This window comes from Punica granatum, chromosome 2 (assembly GCF_007655135.1).
Source record: "Punica granatum isolate Tunisia-2019 chromosome 2, ASM765513v2, whole genome shotgun sequence".
Lineage (NCBI taxonomy): Eukaryota > Viridiplantae > Streptophyta > Magnoliopsida > Myrtales > Lythraceae > Punica > Punica granatum.
Genome location: NC_045128.1, coordinates 15,711,336 through 15,735,227, shown reverse-complemented (window position 1 = coordinate 15,735,227; position 23,892 = coordinate 15,711,336). Strand labels below are relative to the sequence as shown.

The 23,892-nt window shown below is 37.6% G+C and overlaps 1 protein-coding gene across 3 annotated transcripts; it reads left to right on the top strand.

The window, feature by feature from the left end:
* The first annotated feature begins 1,324 nt into the window (after nt 1-1,324).
* On the top strand, nt 1,325-23,518 carry LOC116193526 (THO complex subunit 2). 3 transcript variants are annotated; one of them, XM_031522260.1, is made up of 33 exons: nt 1,325-2,041; nt 2,140-2,265; nt 4,485-4,526; nt 5,679-5,738; nt 5,861-5,923; nt 6,351-6,431; nt 8,594-8,665; nt 8,779-8,826; nt 8,910-8,978; nt 9,071-9,204; nt 10,449-10,524; nt 10,826-11,019; nt 11,501-11,581; nt 11,760-11,970; nt 12,061-12,303; nt 12,381-12,461; nt 12,548-12,667; nt 12,752-12,811; nt 13,564-13,691; nt 15,464-15,560; nt 15,641-15,769; nt 16,668-16,771; nt 17,058-17,238; nt 17,320-17,486; nt 17,634-18,240; nt 18,375-18,479; nt 19,184-19,339; nt 19,413-19,493; nt 19,582-19,974; nt 20,378-20,573; nt 20,670-21,451; nt 22,287-22,603; nt 23,014-23,518. In XM_031522260.1, exons 1-33 carry the CDS (start codon nt 1,901-1,903, stop codon nt 23,081-23,083), a joined length of 5,415 nt encoding a protein of 1,804 aa, XP_031378120.1. In that variant the 5' UTR covers nt 1,325-1,900; the 3' UTR covers nt 23,084-23,518. The 3 variants fall into 3 exon arrangements, with proteins under 3 accessions (XP_031378120.1, XP_031378119.1, XP_031378118.1); XM_031522259.1 differs by having other exon boundaries at nt 12,752-12,805; nt 13,558-13,691; nt 20,378-21,451; XM_031522258.1 differs by having other exon boundaries at nt 20,378-21,451.
* The last annotated feature ends 374 nt before the right edge of the window (nt 23,519-23,892 follow it).

The following is a 23,892-nucleotide window of genomic DNA, read 5'->3' as shown; positions in this document are numbered from 1 at the left end:
TGGCATCTCTAGCTTTCGCATGTGTCACCACGTGTGCATCTTTCCATGTGGATTCTACCAACCGCATGTTGCCATGTGTCATGTGCCTCCTTAATTACAAGGTTAAAAATTATATAATTGAATCTATATGTGAGATTAAATGGAATAAATAATTTTAATAAAAAATAATTTGAATCAAATTTAACTTTCAATTGAAATTATCAATATATAATATATAATACTTAGAACAATTAAACATGTTGGACAACTGTAATGTTTGGCCTCTTCAACTTTTATCATGTGTCGTCACGTGTGCATGTTCCCATGTGGAATTCACCAACCGCATGTTGCCATGTGTTTATGCGCTTCCTTAATTACGAGATTAAAAATGATTTAATCGAATCTATATATGAGATTAAATGGAGAAAATTATTTTAATAAAAAATAATTTCAATTGAATTTAACACTTTCGATTGAAATTATTGTAGTATTTTTAATACGAGATAATACACGTGGCAAGTTATATATGATTAAGCAAAAAAATTATTGTAAGAAAATATAATTTCAATCAAATTTAACTTTCGAATCAATATATCAATGTATAATATATAATGCCTGGAATAGTTAATCATGTTACGACACTTGTAATATTGTCATCTCCGGTTTAACTTAAGGTTCTACAAATGTAACTAAAATGTCTGAATTATCATGTCTTTCTTATAACAATAATTGAAATATATATTTTACATGTAAATTTTGTGCGTCTACGCCTCTTCTTTTGAGTTAATGGGCTGGGATCAAATGAATACTTACATAAAATGTGTTTAATAACAGGTGAATGCCTTGCTCATGCATATATATATTTATCTATATATAAAGTAATGAACTTGTAAATTTAATTTAACTATAATAAATGGTGGATCTCTCGCTCATACGCATATACATATGGTCATTTTGTTAGGTTTGCTTAAAATTATTTCAATTTAAATTTACAATTTGAAATTAAGAGAAATCAGAAAGCCTTTGCTTTGTTTGGCATTTACTCAACTCTATTTCAACTTTGAATATATATAAATTAATTGAGTTGTAATTATTATATTATTGAATTATAAAGTGAAAAGGTAACGAATAGTCGAGATGAAATAATGATTGTATTGTTGAATTGTGGAAAATGTAATGAATAATTGAGAGAATTTATTATTAAAATTGAATTTAATGGTTAAAAAAATTGAAAAAAAGAAAAATAATAATAATTGTGTTGTTAAAGTGAAGTTAAATGGAATTAAGTGGCCTGACTTAAAAATAAGTTGCAAAATTAAACAAAGGGCTAATTTCTCTCCCCTCTTCCGCAACCCCAACCCGACCCGACCCTCTGCCTCTCATCTCTCCACACCGCCATTTCGCCCTCTGACAAGACCCATCCCCCACCGGCGCGGCGATCTTTGCTGCTCTCTGAAGCCCTTCCTGCTCCTACTCCACAGCGCCCCTTCTCTTCCCTCGCGCTTCACCGCGAACGCCTACCAGCTACTGTTCCTTCCCGCCCACCGCTACCAGCTGCTGTTGCAGCCTCCTGCTCGACTGCGACCAGCTGCTGCTCCAGCCTCCTGCTCCACCGCGACCAGCTCCGGCTCCAGCTGCTACTCCTGAGAGAATCAGGAAATTGCACCCATTTTTCTGAATTTCGCGGAAAACCCTAAACTGGGGATATGCTCAATTCCGCCATTCCTTGCTGGCCAAAATCCCTTCGACCCTAAAACCCCTAAATCGCCACTCCTCCCCCCCCCCCCCCCCCCCCCCCCCCCCCCCCCCCCCCCCCCCCCCCCCCCGCCCCTTCTCTCTCTCTCTCTCTCTCTCTCTCTCTCTCTCTCAGCTGTCTGTCTCTAATCCCCCGTTTCGTGCTCCACCGGGGAACTGAAGAAGCATGTCGCTCCCGCCGGTGGAGTGCACCTGCATCACCGACGACTTCGTCCGGGAATGGAAGAATCCTAGCGCCAACCCTAGCCTGAAGCCCCCCGACCCCGTCCCGTCACTTCGGTTCCTCTATGAGCTCTGCTGGAACATGGTGAGCCTATAAAAAGCCTGCAAAATTGCGATGGAGTGCATCTTCTCTTGTTCAGTTGGTTTGTTTACGTGTTTAATACTTGTGGGGTTGTTCGTCAGGTCCGCGGAGAATTGCCGTTTCAGAAGTGTAAGCCAATATTGGATTCGGTGGAGTTTTTGGATAAGCCAAGCAGCGAGGAGTTGATTTCTGCTTTAGCTGACATAATCAGCCAAATGGCCCTCGACGTAAGTCTTCAGCCCCCATTCTTTTCGAGATCAGTTCCTTTCGGCTGCCAAGTGGGAATTTGGTCAGGAAAATGAAAACCGAGCGTCTGCGGTTTTGCTGTCTGGAGTTATGGGCAATGTGAAGTTAGGTTTCTATGACATGGAACTTGCATGTTGTGAAGGTTTCTACTCGGTGCAATAATATAAAAGGCAAGGCGGCTGGCAATTTGTTTTGAGAGAGGGTGTATTATTGATATTTTATAATCCGAAGATCAGTCCGTTTCACTCCTAGATAAATGCTTGGTCGTTGAAATGCTCAGCATCGTGTTTAGGAGATGGGATCAGGGTATCATGGAATGGCAGGGCCTTCCATCAACTATGAAGGGGCATAACGTCTTTTTCTTTTTTTTCTCCTCCCTTTTTTCTTGCAACCATCTTTCTGTAGATTTTGTTGAACCAATTTTTGAATGTGTGTATATTGTATAGTGGTTGGCACCCACTTGGTGACCTGCAATGAAATTTCATCTTCAGTATATGCAGAGAATGAATTGCTAATGTATGAACTTGGACAGAGAAGATGCAATTCTGTTGAATTTGGGTATCTTCGTCATCATTTAAATTTTATATATTGATCGGCATCAGGGATGGATTTGAAAATATTGGCATCTTAGTGTTTTCTAATTGGGTGAACCTGGACGCACTTGTGCAAAGCATGTTGCAGATGGACGAAAGTCTGGGGAGCATTTAAGTAACTTGTTATCATGTTAGAAGGGTTGCGAACATTTATATTGGTAAAAGCTTCTTCTTGTTGGTTAGCAATGATTCCTTTGCTTCGTCATAGTGGAGTTGTTTGCATTAAGCACTTTTGTGTTGATAACTGAAGGGTGGGAATTGAGATATTGATGGTGCATTTGGTGTCAAAGTTATAGTAAATTTTATTTTGATTGTGGAAAATGACAAATGATTATGTAGTGTGTTGAGTTAAAGTTAAAGTTCAAATTTTTGACTTTTTGTTGTGTAGTGTGTTGAGTTAAAGTTAAAAGTTAAAATTTTTGTGATTTTAACTGCGAAACCAAACGGAGCATGATAATTCTTATAGTCACGATTTTTTGGTTAACAAGATAACTTTGATAGCATAATTTCTAGAGGTTTTTGGAAGTACAATATGATAGACTTATAACAAGAGGGATTTGTAGAGGAGATGAGTATTCAAAGTTGTCCCTCTAAGTTGGTGACCTCTGCAGTAGCCATGGTTCAGTTCTGTTAGATATAGTTACATGGTTTTGGCATGATAAACAACAACCCTTTTACTTTCTGATTAACATCATATAGGACCCTTAGAAAAGGCATAATTTTGTAGTATTTTCAGTATAAAGCTAAGGGAATTTCAATGAACATCCAAGCTGCAGCATGTACTCAGATGGCGCTTTCTGGACCTGGTTCTCTCATCTCTGTTAATTAGATAACATAGAGAGAAACATCTTACTTCAGAAATGAATTATGGCGGGATTCAAAGAAGAAAACGGTTTGTTGCTGGAAAGGTTTATGAGAAATATATATATAAATATATATATTGAAAGTTTTTCCAAGACAGTGAAAACATCCTCACTTTCTTAAGACTATTAGGAGACTACCTCAATTAAAGTTGACATTGACTATTACTACTCATTGTACTGTACGACGCATGAAAATTAATTCTCAGATGACACAAGGTTAGAGAATTCTTTGGTGTTAGATAAGGAAATTACTGAGTTGGCATTTTCACCAACATATTGTATTAGCAAATGACAGAATGCTTTGTGTTTGCACTTTATTCACACACACACACACACACACACACACATGTAGATGTCAAGGTAAAATGTAAGACCATTGAGTAATTTTGACATATGTCAAGTTCAGCATTAACTAGATTAAGGTATTCCTTTCTTCACTTGCCTCACTGAGCATTTAGTGCATCTGCATTAAGTTCCTTATGTCGCTTATTCATTTGGAAAGAGTAATGTGTTCTGATCATTGTATTTGTCTTGCAACATATATACTCTTTTATGGCTTGTATCTGGTTTGACTACAAAGTTATTTAAACTCAATTTACATATTTTTGCCTTTAGATTCCCTGATCATTTTTAGAATCGTTATTCCTCTAGAAAGGATTGCTGTCCTTGCTACATGTGTTACCAATTACCTTTCTGATTGTCTATGCAGTTTACTAATATTGTAAAATTTGTGCTTGCTTGCAGCTTACATTACAAGGAGAATTTCGCACGCGCCTAACTAAATTGGTATGTGATGAATTTGCAGTAGCTTCATTTATCAGAATCCATGTTATGGATATGCCCACACCTTCTAGAAATTGGATTGATGAAGCACTCAATCAGTATAACAATCAATCATTTTAATGCTCTTGATTACATGAAAAAACATTACAATGTTATTTCCGTTGATGGTTAATTTATTATTTTACTGTTGGTTTTTTTTCTTTGCTTCAATAACAAGATTCTTTTACTTAGAGAAACGAAAAAGCTTTCCATTCTTTCACCTCAACTTATGCCTTATACGGAGTAGTTAGTCTTATATTTTAGATGATCTTCACTATTTAAATTTCAAGGTATATGCTGTTTCCAGCTCTTTGATTACTGTCTCTCGCCGAGAGTTTGTACATACATTTAAATTTCGTTTGTTTGCCTTGGGAAGAAAATCCTCTTTTTCTTCCACATTTTCTGGTGTTAGGTGTGAAAAAATTCATTGGTTTAAAATGTAATGGCAGTAAACTGGGAAACTTATTTGTAATTTCCAGCCTATGACTTATTGATTAGAGAAGTCTTTTCGGGGTGCCTTGAATATCCCTCACCTTCCCATCGAAGCATGATGGACAATTTTTGCCTCTGATACTTTCTGACTAAGCACAGCCTTGGCATATGTGCTGTTGTAGTTGGATTTGTCCTAACCATTTAGATGATCGGAAAACGCTATGTTTGGATTCACATTATACGAATAGGCATATTTAGTCCCATTAAAACATTTTATGTGAAATACAATGGAACTTGCTTGTTTTGGTTTAAATATGTCAAAGTTAAGTTTTGCAAATGAGGAACATGTCTACTGCTCAAGTGCCGGAAGTTCCAAGTATTCGCAGTGTTCGGGAGTAATAGATATTTAAAATTATGGCAAATATATTCCTCCTAGTCAATTTACTTTACATCTCTCTCACTCCTCTGTAGTGGAAGTAAATTTGATGGTAAGTGGATCTGAGTTTCTTAAGTTTTGGACTTTTTATTGGTCTCCTTTGGAGTGCTGGATTCTCAACTGTGGCATGTGGATTTGTATAGTATGCCTAAGTTAGCGTATTGATGAGATCCTATCCTACTTGCCTTATTCCTCTACCTTACTTGCTGATGGGCTTTTGCTGACTGTATATTTGCTGTTTTTTCCAGGCAAAGTGGCTTGTAGAGTCTGCGTTAGTTCCTTTGAGGCTTTTCCAAGAGCGTTGTGAGGTGAGTTCTGTTTAACATTTTCTGTTCAATACTAAAATATGACTTGCTCTTGCATTTCAAATTTCATCGTTGGTTATCCTTCTCTTGGAGTAAGAAGCTTACCTTTGTGCATGCAAATCTAGGAGGAATTTTTATGGGAGGCAGAATTGATCAAGATTAAAGCTCAGGAGTTAAAGAATAAAGAGGTAAAGCACACTACATCATGTTCTTGTGTAGAGCACTTCATCTTTTAGAGGCATGGCTTGTAAAATTTAGTGATTGAACTTTTGCAATCACATGCTTTACCGCTTGAGTGTATACCGTGGGCAATAAAAGCAATTTGATCATCCTATCTTTAACTTCCTATTACGTTTGTTTCTATGTGGGCTGTGTTGTGTGGTGATTCACTCAAAATTTTCTGTGGTGATGATGGGATGAAATTTGGCAGTAATGTTCAATGAAATGTGGTTTTGGTACATGAGTGTTTGTGTAGTGCAAAGATTGATTTTTGAAAATTTGTGACATGCATGATGTTATTTTGCGAGCTGTTTGGATACTAATTTTGGTTGATTATGGAACTTCCAGTGACTGGAAAATCATGCCAAGTGGATGCTTATTGGTTCATTTTTGCAGGTTCGAGTAAACACACGGCTACTCTATCAGCAAACCAAATTTAACCTTTTGCGGGAGGAGAGCGAGGGATATGCCAAATTGGTACATATATATATATATATACATATTTGTGATTTTCAGTGCAGAATTCTTTTCTTATGAGCAATGAAGATTGTTGGGTAGATTTTGTTATTGTACTGGTTGGATGAAGGCTATGTTTTTTTTTTTTTTTTTTTTAAGTTTTTCCCCCTCACTTTCTCACTTAGTGGACAGTACAGACTTTTTAGCTTTTTTTTAGTTTCGATGATTCATTCTTTTAGAGATTAGACGAGGTCTCATGGATAATGGATTCGCATGGTGAGGTCTCCTGTTGTAGTCTTCTAACGGTCAATTTGTTGGATGCCGTTCTTAATTTATGTCATACTTTTCTGGTTGCATCATAGATTGTGTTAGATATCCCTAGGGAAGCAGATTATTAGATTTATTTTCTTGCAGTAACAGTGGCCTTATAGAGGAGAAAGACTAACCCTTGAGTTTATGGCATGTTTCAAATGGCATATAATTCAAGCCGTTGTTTTTGCTCCGCTTACCTCAGGCTTGCGGTTTTTGGGTCTTTGGCATCGGTTTTGAGTGCTACAGCCATATCTGTGATACCTTATTGTACTCTCAATATAATCTAAGTCGACATATAGATGTACAAAGACTTAGATTGCACTGACCACTCATCATTCTTGTTTGGGTTGCTTTTCCTTCGTCTTCTATAGAGTAAATTCACTGAGGGAAATACTATAGCTCATTTTCATTGGTATTCTGAATATAGTCAAATTTCAATCTTTTATGATGAACACAACCTTTTGTGGTTGAGTTTTAATAAGGTTTTTAAGGGTTTTAGGGTTTCATACTTTATTACATGTTGATGCTGTCGTCCTATTTGGCTCCTCTCTTACTTATGGCTCCCAGTAATAGATACATGAGAAATTCTGAAGGTATCCTCACAAGAGAATACAGCTACCATGGTTTTTCTTATTAAGAAAAATTGCATTGGCATCATAAATTCCCTGTTGTTTTCTGAAGTTGAGGGAACAGACCAGTGTTAGACTAAAGTATACTGCATAAGAAGAAAGTTATTGTTGATTGCAATGTTCTTGTATCAGAAATGAAAAGATTTTTTTTCTCTCCTGTTTGGCTCTGGATTGTTAATTTTATATCGGAACCTGTTACATACAGTTTGATTCTTGAGTCTACTAATATATCCAAGCCGGGATCATTTATGTTGCAAATTCTGTGGTTAATGTAAATTTCTAATGCCCTGTTGGAAGTGTCTACAAGTCCAGCTCCCATCCATTTGATTTGACCCCTTAAATCTGCAGTGAGGCTAACCAAAAAAAAAAATCCTTCTACCTTTTTTTTCTTTTCCATTTATTTATTTTAGGTCATTTCCTGTTATTAACATTATTAGGTTCCTGTTGGAGCTTTATTTGCCAGCTATGAGGTCACTTCTGGATTTTAGTTTTTTGTCCTTACATAGAAAGCCAGATGTTGAAGAATAATAAGAATGTAATGGGAAACAAGTAATATTCTTAAAGGATGCTTAGCATTTTAATTGAACATGAATTACCTTTTGGATAAATAGGAATTACAGAAACCAAATAGCTGCAAATCGAAAGTTTGGATACAATTGAGAAGGGCCTCAAATATCCTTGAAATTTGAGATGGTATGCCCTTTTCTCGAACTTCCTTTCCTCTGGGAGGGTTGCTGGCAACTCCTTACATTTTTATTGCCAGTTATAGAGCTATGTGTCAGTTTATGCTGTCTCGAGACTTCTCGAGTAGTTATGCTTCTCTGTTGTGGTAAAAAATGCTGTCAAAATCGCAATTCAAACTGTTAACATTTTATGATATTATGTCATTACTTTCTATGGTGAGTCAACTCGTCATAAAAACTTGACTCTGATAAACTCGTGTAAACTCATGTATAAATGCGATTTCACTTGATGAAAATGGCGGAAACCCGACTCTGCACTTGAGTTCATCAATTCTGTGGACTCTATAATATTTGTACATGAAAACTTAATTTTGACAGCCTTAGTGGCATATTACTATCTTGAAGAAAAGGTTGATAACGTTTTAACTCCATTTGTTATTTCCTTTAAATATATCTCATGAGTGTACTGTATGCTTTAGAGAAGCCACTAAATAAAGACTATTTACCGATCACTGCAAACATCTGCAATGAACATGGGTGCTTTTTCATGTACTTGTAGGTCACGCTACTTTGTCGAGGTTCTGAAGCATCCACTCCGAACGCCACAGCAGCCACTATTGGCATTATTAAGGTTTCTGTGTTTTCTGTTTGTTGGGCTATTGAAGTTTCTATCTTGAACTGGAATTTTATCATGCTTTAAAATGTTCTCAACTCTAACAGTAAGTGTTGAAATGGTCCCTGCAGTCGCTAATTGGGCACTTTGATTTGGATCCAAACCGTGTCTTTGACATCGTAAGTTGTTTGACTTAGTCCTTTTGGGTTTCACGTGCACATGCATCTGTAGTTACTGATGTTATATTTCTTTTACCAATCAGGTTTTGGAGTGCTTTGAACTTCAGCCAGATATTAGTATCTTTTTGGAGCTAATTCCTATTTTTCCGAAGGTATGGAATTGCTATTGGTTGGGTTTATTTTTTTCTGAAGTATTACGTAAGGAAGTGATTTTTCTGAGCCTCATACTCTGTTCTATCTGCAGTCACATGCTTCCCAGATTCTTGGTTTTAAGTTCCAATATTATCAGCGAATGGAAGTAAATTCTCCTGTGCCATTTGGGCTCTACAAAATTACAGCATTGCTGGTGAAAGAAGAGTTCATTGATCTTGATAGTGTGTGAGTGGCTTCTTGAAATCCCAGTTTCCTTAGGAGTTACTAGTTCTCTTGTCTGCTTTCCATATGATGTTTGAATCTATTCTGACATCTCCTGTTGAATCATTGAAGAAGCTTTGTAACTGATCCTTAAACTGCAGAAGGGGAGTGCTCTCTCAATATATTCTGTGCCCAAAATCAAATTGCCTTGTGGCTAGTAAATGAAAACTTTGGCATCCAGTACTGTCCCCTTGATATGGGAATATGGAAGCTTAAATTTCTCTCTCTTGAATCAAAACTCCCGGGTTTTTTCATTTTGGTTGCAGAATACTTTCTTAGTTCCTTCTCCATGCAATTCAAAGTGAGGAGAATTCTGGGATTATGTTTGACTGGTTTGCAATCTATACTGAATCATAGTTAGCTATACTTGGTGCAGTTGGAATTCATATAATCCTCGCAGCAGAAGCAACACAGATGGAAGCTCTTCTAGGTTAAAGAACGAAGTAAATATGGTTTGATAAATGATAAGAAACGAGGGCAGAATATAGATTCTTTATTTCTTGCAAAAGAATTATCTGTGGGAAGTTGTTCCACAACTTTTAAGGTTGTCGTGAGGTAGAATTAGTTTTTCTTCAATAATTTTGAACTAGAGAATTATGAAGCACCTTTTACACACACGGTAAGCACATGGTGTAAATAAATTTATCATCAGTATTTCAACCATAAAATCAACCAAAGTTCAAAGTCGCGTGGAAAGAAACATATAAGAGATACTAACGCGAAGGTTTTTGAGCATTAGTTAATTAATTGGTTAGTCTTAATATATTTGGTTTTTCTTGGGAGTTATTTAAGGTTTGTTGGAAATAATGAGGGGCTTTCTCGGTAATTTCCCCAAGGCTGGCCTCTCTCTTTATTATAATTATTATAATAGAAATATAGATAAAGTTTTTCATGGGATTCATTTCTATTATTATGTTTTGCATCTCAATGAGTTTGAAAAATTTTGTTTTAATTAAGGGGTTGCTTGATTATTGTTAGTAAAAGCATAGGATATGATAATGGTGTAAGATGGCATGCTGTGCTTACTGTTGTTTTTATTGGCTTTAATGCTTCTTAAATTCCTAAAGGGTTGCTTGATTATTGTCAGTAAAAGCATAAGATATGATGATGTAATGATGGCCTGCCCTTGGTGCTTACTGTTGTTATTATCGGCCCTAGTGCTTCTTAGGTTGCATTGCTTTTAACTCATAGTTGCATGATGGTTATAGGTATTCGCATTTACTTCCGAGGGATGATGAAGCATTTGAGCACTATAGTGCTTTTTCTGCCAAGAGACTTGATGAGGTACATTGACATAATAAAAATTTAAATGTTAGCAGTGATAATATGAAGATGGGTATTCTTGTTGTGCACCTCTTTAATCATGACTAATAGTCTATTTTTTTATTTTTTATTTTTTATTTTTTATTTTTGACTTTTCATTTTCATTTTTATTTCATATTATTGTTTCGCAGATGTGCTCAAAAGTTTCTTCTTGCAATTTATTTTCCTCAAAGTTAAGAGGATATGAGGCTTTGAGTTTTTTTGTAAACCATCTACTAGAGGGTTATTTGCCACATGTTCATTGGCTGTTGAATCTGTGCAGGCTAACAAGATTGGTAAGATAAATCTTGCAGCCACTGGGAAGGATCTCATGGAAGACGAAAAACAGGGAGATGTGTCTATAGATCTCTTTGCTGCCTTGGACTTGGAAACAGATGCTGTAGCTGAGCGTCTTCCAGAGTTGGAGAATAATCAAAGTTTGGGCTTGCTTTCTGGATTCCTTTCTGTGGAGGATTGGTAACTTCTTTAGATCTCCTCATGCTGCAACTCCAATGAGCATCTTTTTTGTCTATCAAACCCAAAAAAGAAAAAAACAAAAACGAAAAAAGAAAAATTGTATAGTTGAGGCTATGTCTATGTTACATGACTAACTCATTTTGAATGTGGGATTATCTGACTTGACTAAGCCCAGAAAGGGCTTATTCTTACTATTGTTTTCAGAAGTTCATTATTAAAATGCTGTTGTTCTACTTAATATTGTTTTAGGAAAAGCCTACAGGGGCAAAGGATATTGTCAAAGTCATATGTTGTGCATACTGCTATATGAAGTACTTATCATCTCTGCTTAGAGTAGCACTTATCATATTTAAGTGATTCATAAAGTCCCTGAGGGGCAAGCATGTTTAACTATAAGATGTGATCATTTTCTGCACAGGAATAGTTCAAATCATCATATACTCTACCTTCAAGTTAACTTGCTGAAACCATGTTTTCTCAGGTATCATGCCAATATATTGTTCGAGCGACTTTCATCTCTTAATCCAGTGGCACATCTTCAAATCTGTGATGGCTTGTTCAGGTATGCGTTTTGAATAGCTCAGTTGAATTGACTATATCGATCACAGGCAAGAGTATATTCAGGACTTCTGATGAGAAGTGGGTGGTTATGAACCATATACTTTTTTCCCCTTTTCAATGGCGATTATTTTTGTACGGTATACATTCTGTACTTATATAACATTTGATAATCTTGCCAGGCTCATTGAGAAAACGATCTTTCCAGCATATAGTGTTGTTAGGAAAATGCATTTTCATAGTCTCGGGTTTACACCTCCCACTAGCGGGGATGCTATGGATACAACAGACTCATTGGTCCGTAGGTCCTTCATTGATCTTCCTAAAGAACTATTCCAGATGCTTGCTTGTGCTGGGCCGTACCTCTACCGGGACACCATATTATTGCAGAAGGTGCGCAATCTATTCATGTTTGTGGATATAGTTGTCTTTTATTGTAATGATGATAATATTAATATGGATATTTGATTATAATATGGGCAGGTTTGTCGAGTTTTGAGAGTATATTTACTGTCTGCTCTGGACCTTGTAACTAGTGATGATGGGGGGTTAAATGTTGAATTTGTCAATGGGGAAAGTAAAGCTCCTCGCCTCCACCTAAAGGAAGCTAGGCTAAGAGTTGAGGAAGCTTTGGGAACTTGCCTCCTACCTTCTTTACAGCTGGTGCCCGCAAATCCTGCTGTTGGGCAGGAGATTTGGGAAGTAATGAGTCTTCTTCCGTACGAGGTAGGCCCATTTATGCTTTGAATTCCTTTACTGTGACAAAATCGATTATTCTCGGTTGATGTATCTTATGTCGTCAGGTGCGGTATCGGTTATATGGTGAATGGGAAAAAGAAGATGAACGGATGCCTATGATTTTAGCTGCAAGACAAACGGCTAAGGTCATACCATGCAAGGATAAGTCGTTCAAAAATTATGGATATCTACAAGGGCCCTTTCTTATTTTGTCCTTGCTTTGCTATGACAGTTGGATACCAGAAGGATCCTGAAACGTCTTGCAAAGGAGAACTTGAAGCAACTAGGTCGGATGGTGGCCAAACTAGCACATGCTAATCCCATGACCGTCCTCCGAACAATTGTACATCAGGTACTTTGATTGTGAGTATTTTTCTTGCTTTTTAAGAGGGAAGATTACATGTCTAATAATGTAAAATTGACAACTTGTACCCAGATTGAGGCGTACAGGGACATGATTGCTCCAGTAGTTGATGCATTCAAGTATCTCACACAGGTCTGTTTTCTTTTTGCCTATAACGCAGTATCTCAGTATGCTTCTTCCTCTTTTTTCAAATCCCCATCTTCTGGAATTGGAGGGAGTAGGTATCAAGCAAAACAAAGTATTTTTTTCCTGGATAGAACTATCTGAGGAGGCAAATCTTTGATAAGCTGCATTCTGAAAAGAGATAATTTTGGATGCTTCATATCCATTTCATTGCTAGTCTCCTGAGCCTAGTTCATGAGTTGAATGGCTGAGAAAAGGAAAACAAATTTCCAGTGAAATACTTTGCTAGAAAGGCTCATCACTCTCCACTGTTCGAAACATTATCCTTTCTCCTTTTGGAAGAATAGGCCATCCGTGCCTTGTAATCTTTTTCTTTCTGGACCAACTAGAAACTGCAAATCTCACTCTCTGATTATGTTGAAATACAATTTTGGTTCATAGCCTGCTGGGGAAAGCCCTTTAATCAAGGATATGGAGACACGTGGTCCCATGGGTTGTGGTGTGCTATGGGGACTGGACTAAACCTCATCAAATGATGAAAGTGGGAACAATAATTTATCTCCTTCTGTAGTGCGAAACTTAATTGGAAATTCCATCACATTCTTGCTTTGATGGGGAACCATTGAAAGAAACTTTCATTAATTTCTTGCGCCTTCTTATTGATGACTTGAAGATATAATTGTTATTCTGATGTTATTTGGGACCTGCATTTGGTTATTCACTGTCTGATCTTGTTCTTTGAAATTTTGCTTTCAACACAGCTCGAATATGACATCTTGGAATATGTGGTTATTGAGCGATTAGCTCAAGGGGGTCGGGAGAAGCTAAAAGATGATGGCCTCAATCTGTCAGACTGGCTCCAATCTTTGGCTTCCTTTTGGGGTCACCTGTATGTTGGACTTCCACTAACGACTTTGTTCTGTTTATGGTTTCAAAGTATTGATTGGACTAATATTGCAGATTTCTCCTCTCTAACTTATAGTACTGCTGTGGGACCAAAATTTATCTATTTTCTCAGCGATTAGTTGACATTTTGTGCATATGTTGAAGTTGAGCTCACATTTGAAATTGAACATCTCCAATTAAAAAAGAATTACTTCTTATTCAGTTTGTTTTTATTTACTGGATATAATCAAAACATGCAACTCACTCGTTTCCTCTATTTTATAGTTTGAACGACTAAAGTTTTTTTTTTTTTTTTTGTGTACATCCCTTGTGACCAGATCCTTCATATTAGTCTCCAACCTATATATTGATATTAACCTGTGGAAAGCCTGGTTATTCATCTAGAATTTTTGGGGATGTTAATTCACAAAACTATGACTCGGTCCAGAGCATGCTAAATTAGGTCCCTTCAGCACCATGGATTGTTTATGGTGCGCTAGTAAGTCCAAATTCATTAGTATCATTGGCACATGTGCACGAATAGCTTGTGTTGGAAATTTTTTGTAAGTTTTTAAGCCAAGTGAACAACATAAAATTCTCAAGGGCTTGCTCTTATGCAAAATTTCCGTTAATTAGAGGATAGCGAGGCTAACAGGAAACTTGGATAGATGTAATTAGGATCTTAAGCCTCGTTTGGTCTTTTATGCAGTTTGTGGTAACCTACCTGTCAAGGTAGATGACACCAAGTTGGACAGCATACTGGAGTCCTGATGATTCTACCAAAATCCAATCATAAAGCTTTTATCTTTGTTTTAGAATATTTTAGTGCAGATGGTGAAAGGTGAATTTTGGAGTAGAAGTTTTGCTGGATTCCAAGCTTTAATGTTGTTGTATGGAAGTGCAGATGAACCTTAAATTTTCTGGGTCTTTGTGATGATATTTCTCCTACTAAATTGATCTTCAGTCACCCTGTTAACTGAAGAAAAGAACTCCTTTCTGAATTACCTCTGAGTAGTTACCTTGGGTTTCTTATCTTAGTCCCATCAGGTGCCAAATTTTAATTGGGGGAGCTGAAGACAGAATCAGTTTGTTCTGGGCAGTTGGATCTTATTCAAGTTCCCTTTTCAATATAGGTTATTGCTTTTATTGATCAGAAGATAATGTGGGGGCAAATTGGAAAGTTATGAGTTGTTCATTGGCTGTTTTTTTGGGGTTTCTTTGTGGATTGAGTGGGGACATGCTCTTCTAGAGAGAAAGAGACACCTAAACATGGAAGGGGTTTTTAAAAGCCTATCTGTCTTGTTTTAATTCTAGCTGCATTAGCTGATTATGGGAGGCTTTAATCACCATCAAGGTACATTTGGTTTTTTTGGATGGCTCAACCCATTTGACTGGTGGCTGTACTGCATCTGGAACCGTAGATTTTTCACTTTCTCATGTTCAGCTGTAGAGAGGATGGGCTGCACAATCTCCACATTCAAATTTTTTCTAGTTGACAATCAGTCGGTGGTTTTAGGATAATTTTGTTTTTAGCTGCAGTTACATGTACAAGGTTATAAGATAGTCTTTAATTTAGAAAAATAAGACAGGTGGATACTGTATCTCATGTCTCTATGTTGTATGTGCCCAATTGCCATTGTACGTCGTATGCGCTTAAATTGCCATTCTACGTTGTATGTGCTTAATTGCAATTCATTTCATTGTTTCTAGTTCGTAGCTGTGACTAAGGACTAATTCGTCATTTGACATTTACATAGAAATTATTCTTTTGCTTAGGTGCAAAAAGTATCCGTCAATGGAATTGAGAGGCCTTTTCCAGTATCTTGTAAACCAGTTAAAGAGAGGTCAAGGTATTGAGCTCGTTGTGCTGCAGGTAATATATAAACCTGCGTCCGATGCAATTTCTACTGCATTAGCCAGTTTGATTGCTAATTGGAATTTTGATTTAATCAGGAGCTTATTCAGCAAATGGCAAATGTCCAGTACACGGAAAATCTGACAGAGGAACAGTTGGATGCAATGGCCGGCAGTGAAACTTTACGCCATCAGGCTACTACTTATGGATTGACTCGGAACAACAAGGTAATTGGAAGTTGGACTGCTGAGTCATTTCTTTTCTTATGTACTGCATCTGCTTTTCCTAGATGAAACATAATGGAATGGGTTTACCTCCAATTAAATGCTGATTCTTGCTTTTGCCTTAAGATTAGCATGGTGGTCAGAGGGATGATCATTAAGGAAGTACATAAAACCTTCCAACTTTTTAACAAGAAAAGTTCATTTGGAGGCACTAGGATTGTGCAAAAAATGTAGAAAGCTTCAGCTAAGTTGATGTAGTGGCAACTTTCAGTTGAAAAAATTTTCGAACTTCCAATGTCGCTGTTCTCTTTCTTTCTCTAAATCGTATTCTATTTTCACAAGGGTTTGTACTCTACTGCTTCTGAACTGGCCATATCACCATGTATGGTAGAGTCATTTTTTCCCCCTTTTGACAGTAGGATATACCTCCTAGCCTGCTCTTTTATATGCTGGGAGATTTCACCAGAAGTTCCATTTTTGCAGATTGAGGCTATAGGTGCCTAAAATTTGGTAGTACCATCCCTCTGAACAATTATAGGGAACTGAAACTTCCATTTCGCAAACTAAATGTGCCGAACAAAAATTCAGTTTTGTATGGATCAAATACTAGCTGTCTTTTCTCCTTGAGGAACTTAAAGCGTGCATTCCCGTTGCAGTATTGTCAGTGATTCAGTTATAGCTGGAACATCATCTAGTATTTCATTATATTACTATAGCTGCTAAATAACCAACCGTCATCCTCTAATTTTGTCGAACTTCTCTTTGTTGTGTTCTTTATTAGCCAAAATTCACTTTGCTTTGCTGCTGAAGTTCATGCTGTAGAATTTGATTTTTCAGTGTAGTATTTCATGCTTTTAATCTTTCAAAAGAAAAAGTTCAAAGAATCTAAGTTCCCGTGCAGGCACTGATCAAATCGACTAACAGGCTGAGAGATTCCTTGCTTCCAAAGGATGATCCCAAGTTGGCAGTCCCACTTTTATTGCTTATTGCTCAACATCGATCTCTGTAAGTTTTGATTGTAAATGCCATATGACTTTAGAATGTCTTGGAGTGGATGAGGGAAAAAAGCCTATAGTTATTGAGAGTGCATACCATCGTTCAATTTTCTGAATTTTCTGTCTAGTACATGAGAAATTGTGGCTGCTGCCTTAAAGAGAAGTTATATTATATGCATCAGTCATGTCGTTTGTGTTTGTCTGTCACTTGTTTCGTACATTTATTTGCAGGCAACTTAATCTATGTGTTCCTGTTCCTTACAAATAATTATATAAATGCATTTATTTATTTGCAGGGTTGTCATAAATGCCGAAGCACCCTACGTTAAGATGGTCAGTGAGCAATTTGATAGGTGTCATGGGACCCTTCTTCAATATGTTGAATTTCTGTGCAGCTCAGTGACACCAGCCACTGCTTATGCCCAACTGATCCCCTCACTAGATGATCTTGTTCATCTGTATCACCTTGAGCCTGAGGTTCCTTTCTATCTCTCTCCCCTATTTATTTTTAGCCTTGATGTTGGTTTTCTTACTGACCTTGTGAGTTCCTTGCAATAGGTTGCTTTCTTGATATATCGTCCGGTAATGAGGATCTTCAAGTGTCAGGGCAGGTCTGAAGTCTGCTGGCCTTTGGATATCAAGGAACCTATAGGCTCAGATTCCGAGTCAGAAGACAATCCTTGCAAATTGGTTCTCGATCTTGGTTCTCCAAAGAAGCCTATAATGTATTTATTCATTACTGGCCTAGTCTTCCCCATCATTCATCAAGTTATCTGCAATTATCAGAGCTTGTCCCTCGTGGCAGAGTTGTCTTTTGTTGTGGAATGAGGTTTCTGAAAATTTTCTGTGTTTTGTCAAATAAATGTATGCAGGTGGTCAGATCTTCTGGCAACTGCTAAAACAATGTTGCCTGCTAAAGCTTGGAATAGCTTGTCACCGGATCTCTATGCCACATTTTGGGGTCTCACGTTGTATGATCTGTATGTTCCTCGAACTCGTTATGAGTCTGAGATCGCCAAGCAACATGCTGCGCTTAAAGTTCTTGAGGAACTCTCTGATACCTCAAGTTCTGCTATTACTAAGAGGAAGAAAGACAAGGAAAGAATTCAGGAAGCACTTGATAGGCTGATGAGTGAGCTTTATAAGCATGAAGAGAATGTTGCTTCTGTTCGTGCACGCCTTTCTCGGGAGAAAGACAAGTGGTTGAGTTCATGTCCGGATACTCTAAAGATCAACATGGAGTTCCTTCAACGTTGTATATTTCCGAGATGCACTTTTAGCATGCCTGATGCTGTTTACTGTGCCATGTTTGTGAATACTCTTCATTCGCTGGGGACCCCCTTCTTTAACACAGTGAATCACATTGATGTCTTAATATGCAAGACACTACAACCCATGATCTGCTGCTGTACTGAGTATGAAGTTGGCAGACTAGGGAGGTTTTTATATGAGACACTGAAGACTGCATATTACTGGAAGGTAATCACCACTCTGGGGTTGGCTCTTCTACTAGTGTATATGATTTCTTACTGATTGTCCTTCCTTGTGCAGAAACATTAGTCGACAACTTTTGTCTTTTCCTTCTATTGATGGTCATTGCACTTTGTCTCCAGAGTGATGAGTCTATATATGAAAGAGAGTGCGGGAACATGCCAGGATTTGCTGTATATTATAGATATCCAAACAGCCAACGTGTTACTTATGGCCAATTTATAAAGGTAAGAATTTCTTTTTTCCTTTTGTTTTGTGATCCTCTTGAATACTAATCAAAATTTCAAATAAGAATTAATTTCATTGACTTAGTCAAATCCACACTTGTTGAGTTATAATTTACAAACTCTTAATACATGTATGCTCTTTTTGTGTATTATTTGACTGCCATGACTTAAGCTGAAGGCATTATCATTCTAAGAGATCTAATAAACAATTTTTTTATGGCTTGAAGGATAATAATTTTAAACACTGTTTTAAATGTGGAAAATAACAAATATTTCGGTAATAAGACATGATCATCCGCTATATATTGGAGAATGACAGAACACTGCCTAAAATATGATTATGGGACTGGTTTTATTAATTTTAAAGCAAAGACAGTCATGACACAGCAACAGAATAATGCAAGAAGCACGGCACTTGCTTACTCAAGTGTCTTCATATGTGACATAATATACTACACTAGGATTGTTATTGCATACATTTACTATTACTTTTCATGAAACCTATTTTCATGAAACTTATTTTTGTATGAAATGAAACACGTGAAGCATTATCTTTTTTGCATCCAGAGTTCTATACGCTCCGTTTGGTTTCGCAGTTAAAATAACAAAAATTTTAACTCTAACTTTAACTCAACACACTACACAATCATTTGTCATTTTCCACAATCAAAATCTTATTATCCTTCTCTTTTTTCTGATTGTAGGTGCATTGGAAATGGAGTCAGAGGATCACAAAGTTATTGATTGCTTGCTTGGAATCAAGTGAATACATGGAAATTCGAAATGCCCTTATCATGCTGACAAAAATTTCTGGTGTCTTCCCAGTTACTCGGAAAACTGGGATTAACCTTGAAAAGCGGGTATATTTTGGAAAGTCAGCATAAATTAACTTGAAATGTCTCCCCTATTGTTTACAATTCCTCTTGTATACAGGTGGCCAAAATTAAAGGCGATGAGAGAGAAGATCTCAAAGTGTTGGCAACAGGTGTGGCTGCTGCTTTGGCAGCTAGAAAGGTAAGATGGTTTATTTATGCCTTTATTTTGGCAATTTTACATAAGTTTTTAGATTCCCCAGTAAGTTCAATCTCTTTTTTCTTTGCAGCCCTTCTGGGTTACGGATGAAGAATTTGGGATGGGTTATTTGGACTTAAAGCCCTCTTCATCTCTTGCGACAAAGTCTGTGGCTGCTAATACGACTAATGGCTCTGCTGTTAGTGTTACTCAAAGTGATTCTGGAAGAGTAGCACAGCAAGTGCCTGATTCTGGGACTTCTGCCAAAGAACAGACGTCAAGGACGAAACTTGCAGATGCCAAACATGAGAAATCAGATAACCTTTTACATTCCAAATCTGATCCTGGATCTACCAAGGCTAGAGGTGGGTCTTTAGTTAATGGATCTAATGTTCAGATATCTGCTACTTCTGCTGTACAAGCTGGAGGGTCAAATCAGAGGCACGTGGAAGATTCTGCTCCAAAGGACACTGCTGAAACTGAGGTACAACCCTGATTCTTGTCATGTATTCGACTTTATATAAGTTTATTCTCCATTTTGACTGCTTTGTTTTTCACTACAGAGAGTTGTGAAGGAGGATTGTTAATGAGTTATTTTATCCAGTGTATAATTGAGCAAGTATTGTGGTGGTTAAATTTTTGAATTATTCTCTTTCCTTCTTTCTCCCAAATATATCATCTTGAGGAGTAACAAATTCAGAATCTTAATGAACTCTAAAATGGCTGGTTAAAATTCAAATAGACGGTCCAATCCTGCTGGATCATGTATTCAGCATGTATTGTGGTTGTCAAATTTCTGAATTAGTCTCTTGCCTTTCTTTCTTCCAAATATACCATCTTGAGGAGTAATAAAAATTCTGAATCTTAATTGAACTCTAAAATGTTAGGTTAAACCTTCAAATAGACGGTCCATTCCTGCTGGATCTGTAGGCAAACCGATGAAACAAGACTCTGCCAAAGATGAGGGCAGATCTGGGAAAGCTGCCTCTAGGACTTCTGCTACTGCTCAGATCTCAGAGAGCAGGCAAGGTGGGGTCAGTAATGTTTCCACTGCTTCTGCTGTCAACGGTGGCACGGGTAAAGGTTCGACTTCATCTCTGAGAGCAGCCATAGATTCGCAAAGTGTTGAAACGAAGGCTGAGAATAATTCCAAGACATCTGATGTTAAAGCTCCTGCAGCTAAAGATGATGGAAGCGATAATCTGGATGTGGTGAGACCTACTGGGCCAAGGCGCGATCCTTCTCCATCAGCTTCAAAGTTAAGCGAGAAGCTTCAGAAGAGAAGCAGCCCAGCTGATGAAGCTGATAGGGTGAGCAAACGTAGGAAGGGGGACTCTGATTCCAGAGATACTGAGGGTGAAGTTCGAGTCTCCGACAGGGAGAGATTGATGGATGTTCGACTGTCTGATGCCGATAGAATGGCGAATGATGAGCAGAATATGCAAAGAGCATCAGATAAGGCTTTGGATAGGTTGAAAGATAAAGGTGTTGATAGACATGATAGGGATTATAGGGAAAGAATGGAAAGAGATGTGGCTGAGAAATCAAGGGATAAGTCAATGGAGAGGTATGGGAGAGAGCGTTCTGTTGAGAGAGGAAAAGGTCGTGATGAGGCTAAGGATGAGAGAAGTAAAGATGAGAGGAGCAAATTACGTCATGGTGAATCTATGGGGGATAAGTCTTATAGTGATGACCGGTTTCATGGGCAAAGCCTTCCGCCTCCACCCCCCTTGCCACCTCACATGGTTCCTCAATCTGTTCCTGCTAGTAGAAGAGAAAATGAAAATGCCGATGGAAGGTTTGGGACTACCCGGCACAGTCAAAGGCTTTCACCGAGACATGAGGAGAGAGAAAGGAGACGATCTGAAGAGAACACTGTGCCTCTGGATGATACAAAACGAAGAAGAGATGATGACTTTCGGGATAGAAAACGAGAAGAACGGGAAGCTCTACCTTTGAAGGTATGCATGAGTATCAACTATGGTTAATGTGTTTGTGAAATGCTATGGTGGACTTTCTTTGTGCCTGGCTGATGCTTGTTGCATGATGTTGTATTATTAGCTGACTGATGGCTGATGTTCTAGTGGTATGTATCGTATTTTCTCATACTTGTGCTCTGATTCTTAGTTGATGAGAAAGATAAAATCTTACTAGGCACAATAATATGCAGCTTGAGTACAGTAATCTTATTAGCTCTTTGTGATCGATTGCCAGGAAATGTTAAGATTGATGCTGTTTTCTGAAAATCATTAACTTCTTGTGCTGTAAACGTGACTTGGGCAATACATATAATTTTTATCTGATTTGTGCTGATCTGTATTACCAAAGTGAAATATGTACACGATACATACATATATTATCTAAATAGATGATAAAATCATTACTGACCTTTTGCTTGATAGGTGGTTTAGAGACTTTAGCTTCTGGACCAATGGTCATTAGTTTTGGAATGTTCTTGTGCTTCTAAATTATGCTCCTTGTCTTCCCATTAATCCTTTTGTCTCTCCTATTATTTATGCTTTGTAAATCCTTAATTTCCCTTACTGATATGATTTGTATGCTTATGTGGAACTGTTGGAACTAATATCTCAATTTCGATGATTCTCCCTGCTACTTATGTCTAAAAGATATGCAGTTCTACATCTCAATAACTGAAGGTTTAATTATGAGTTTCTACATGAGTATAATAAACCAATTTGCTTATTCTGGCTTTGGACTATATTATTCTTTTCGATGTACGTTCTATTTTGGATTGCCATGTAATAAGTGGTCATCTTGTCGGTTTTCTGGCTAAAGGTGGATGAGAGGGATAAGGAAAGAGAGAGGGAAAGAGAGAAAGCAAATCTCTTGAAGGAGGATATGGAGGTGGCAGCTGCAGCAGCTAAAAGGCGGAAACTCAAAAGAGAGCATTTATCATCCGCCGAGCCAGGGGAATACTCACCCGGGGGCCCACCCCCTCCCCTATCTATTAGTCTATCGCAGTCATACGACGGGAGAGGAGAGAGAGATCGAAAAGGTGCAATGGCCCCACGCCCAGCTTACTTGGAAGAACCAGGCCCACGGATCCATAGTAAAGATATGCCTGCAAAGATTGCCCGTCGCGATGCTGATCCGTATCCTTCAATATTCCCCCTCTTTGCTGAACTTCCTTACTGGCATAGTTGATTGCCCCTTTCATGTTGCCTTATAAGCTATCTCATGAAATCGCTCACTTTTCAGAGTACTTCACTCGACATGAATTGTTTTGACAGGCTCTTTTCTTTGGAAATTTGCATGTTTCATTGCAATCGATCCTCAGAATGTTTTTTCCTGCTTTCTTAATCATGTCAAATCAATATCCTCTTACGTTACATTATTCACCAAATGCTTTAATGCTGTCTCAGGGGTTTTTTGACGATTGGTCTTTTCTAAACCTCTGATAGAATAAGATCAATGTGTCTGAATGAATCTTTTCTAAACCTCTGATATATTCAGAAATGTTCTATCTCTCGCCATTACAATGCTTGCCTTAACCTCGGGACAGAATGTATGACAGAGAATGGGAAGAGGAAAAGCGACAGAGAGCGGAGCAGAAGCGGAGGCATCGCAAGTAGTAGAAGAAGATATTTTATATTCAAGTCTTTATATGCTCAGATCTGCAGCAAATTGGCCCTGGAACATACTCTTTGAGGAGCCTTTGAATGATGTATTACTACTGCTGGGGTCCGATGGCATTTGCGTTTTGATAGATACTGATGAACTGTTATGTTAAATCTCGTAACACATCCATCCAACTGCTGTTGCTAAGTTTCTCTATGTATCATATATATCTTTTTTTCGGCGTAATTGATGTAGCAGCACATTTTGTAAATGATTGAGGTTAGGATAGTTTTGAGTTTGCAACTGCAGTTACATTGATCTTACCGGTTCAGGCAAAGCAAAAATCAGTGCTTTTCGGTTATCATTTTCACTCCTAAATTTATAATTATCTTCACATTTTAGATGTAATATGACATGAAACATATCAAGCTTGTTCTTTTTTCAACATATGTATAGTTGTGAAGTCCTATCTTGCTAATGTTGTCCTACTGTATTTGTTCATTCGATATGTGGTTCTTGCAGCCAACACCAATGCATCGAAGCAGAGGTTTATGGACGCTCGATATTGAGAAACTTACTGTGCGACATATCACCTAGAATTTAGTTATCAGGAGTTTTTGCATTGCATCGGTTGAATTCAAATCTGGTTTCACCCGAAGATGACATTATATATTTATATTTTCGTGGAATTTTAATAGATAAAAAGGAGAAATCAAGGTTATAGCAAAGACGACAGCCGTTTATCATTTTGATGATGTCTGGAGTAGAAACGGCATTTAACAACTACAATGATCAATACAAGCCAAATTTGACGGTATTTGAG

Bases quoted from the DNA above. Each gene is read 5' to 3' on its own strand.
- LOC116193526 (XM_031522259.1), top strand. From the start codon at position 1,901: ATGTCGCTCCCGCCGGTGGAGTGCACCTGCATCACCGACGACTTCGTC. The intron at 2,042-2,139 runs GTGAGCCTATAA...GTTGTTCGTCAG, and splicing joins ATGAGCTCTGCTGGAACATG to GTCCGCGGAGAATTGCCGTT. The intron at 6,432-8,593 runs GTACATATATAT...ATGTACTTGTAG, and splicing joins GCGAGGGATATGCCAAATTG to GTCACGCTACTTTGTCGAGG.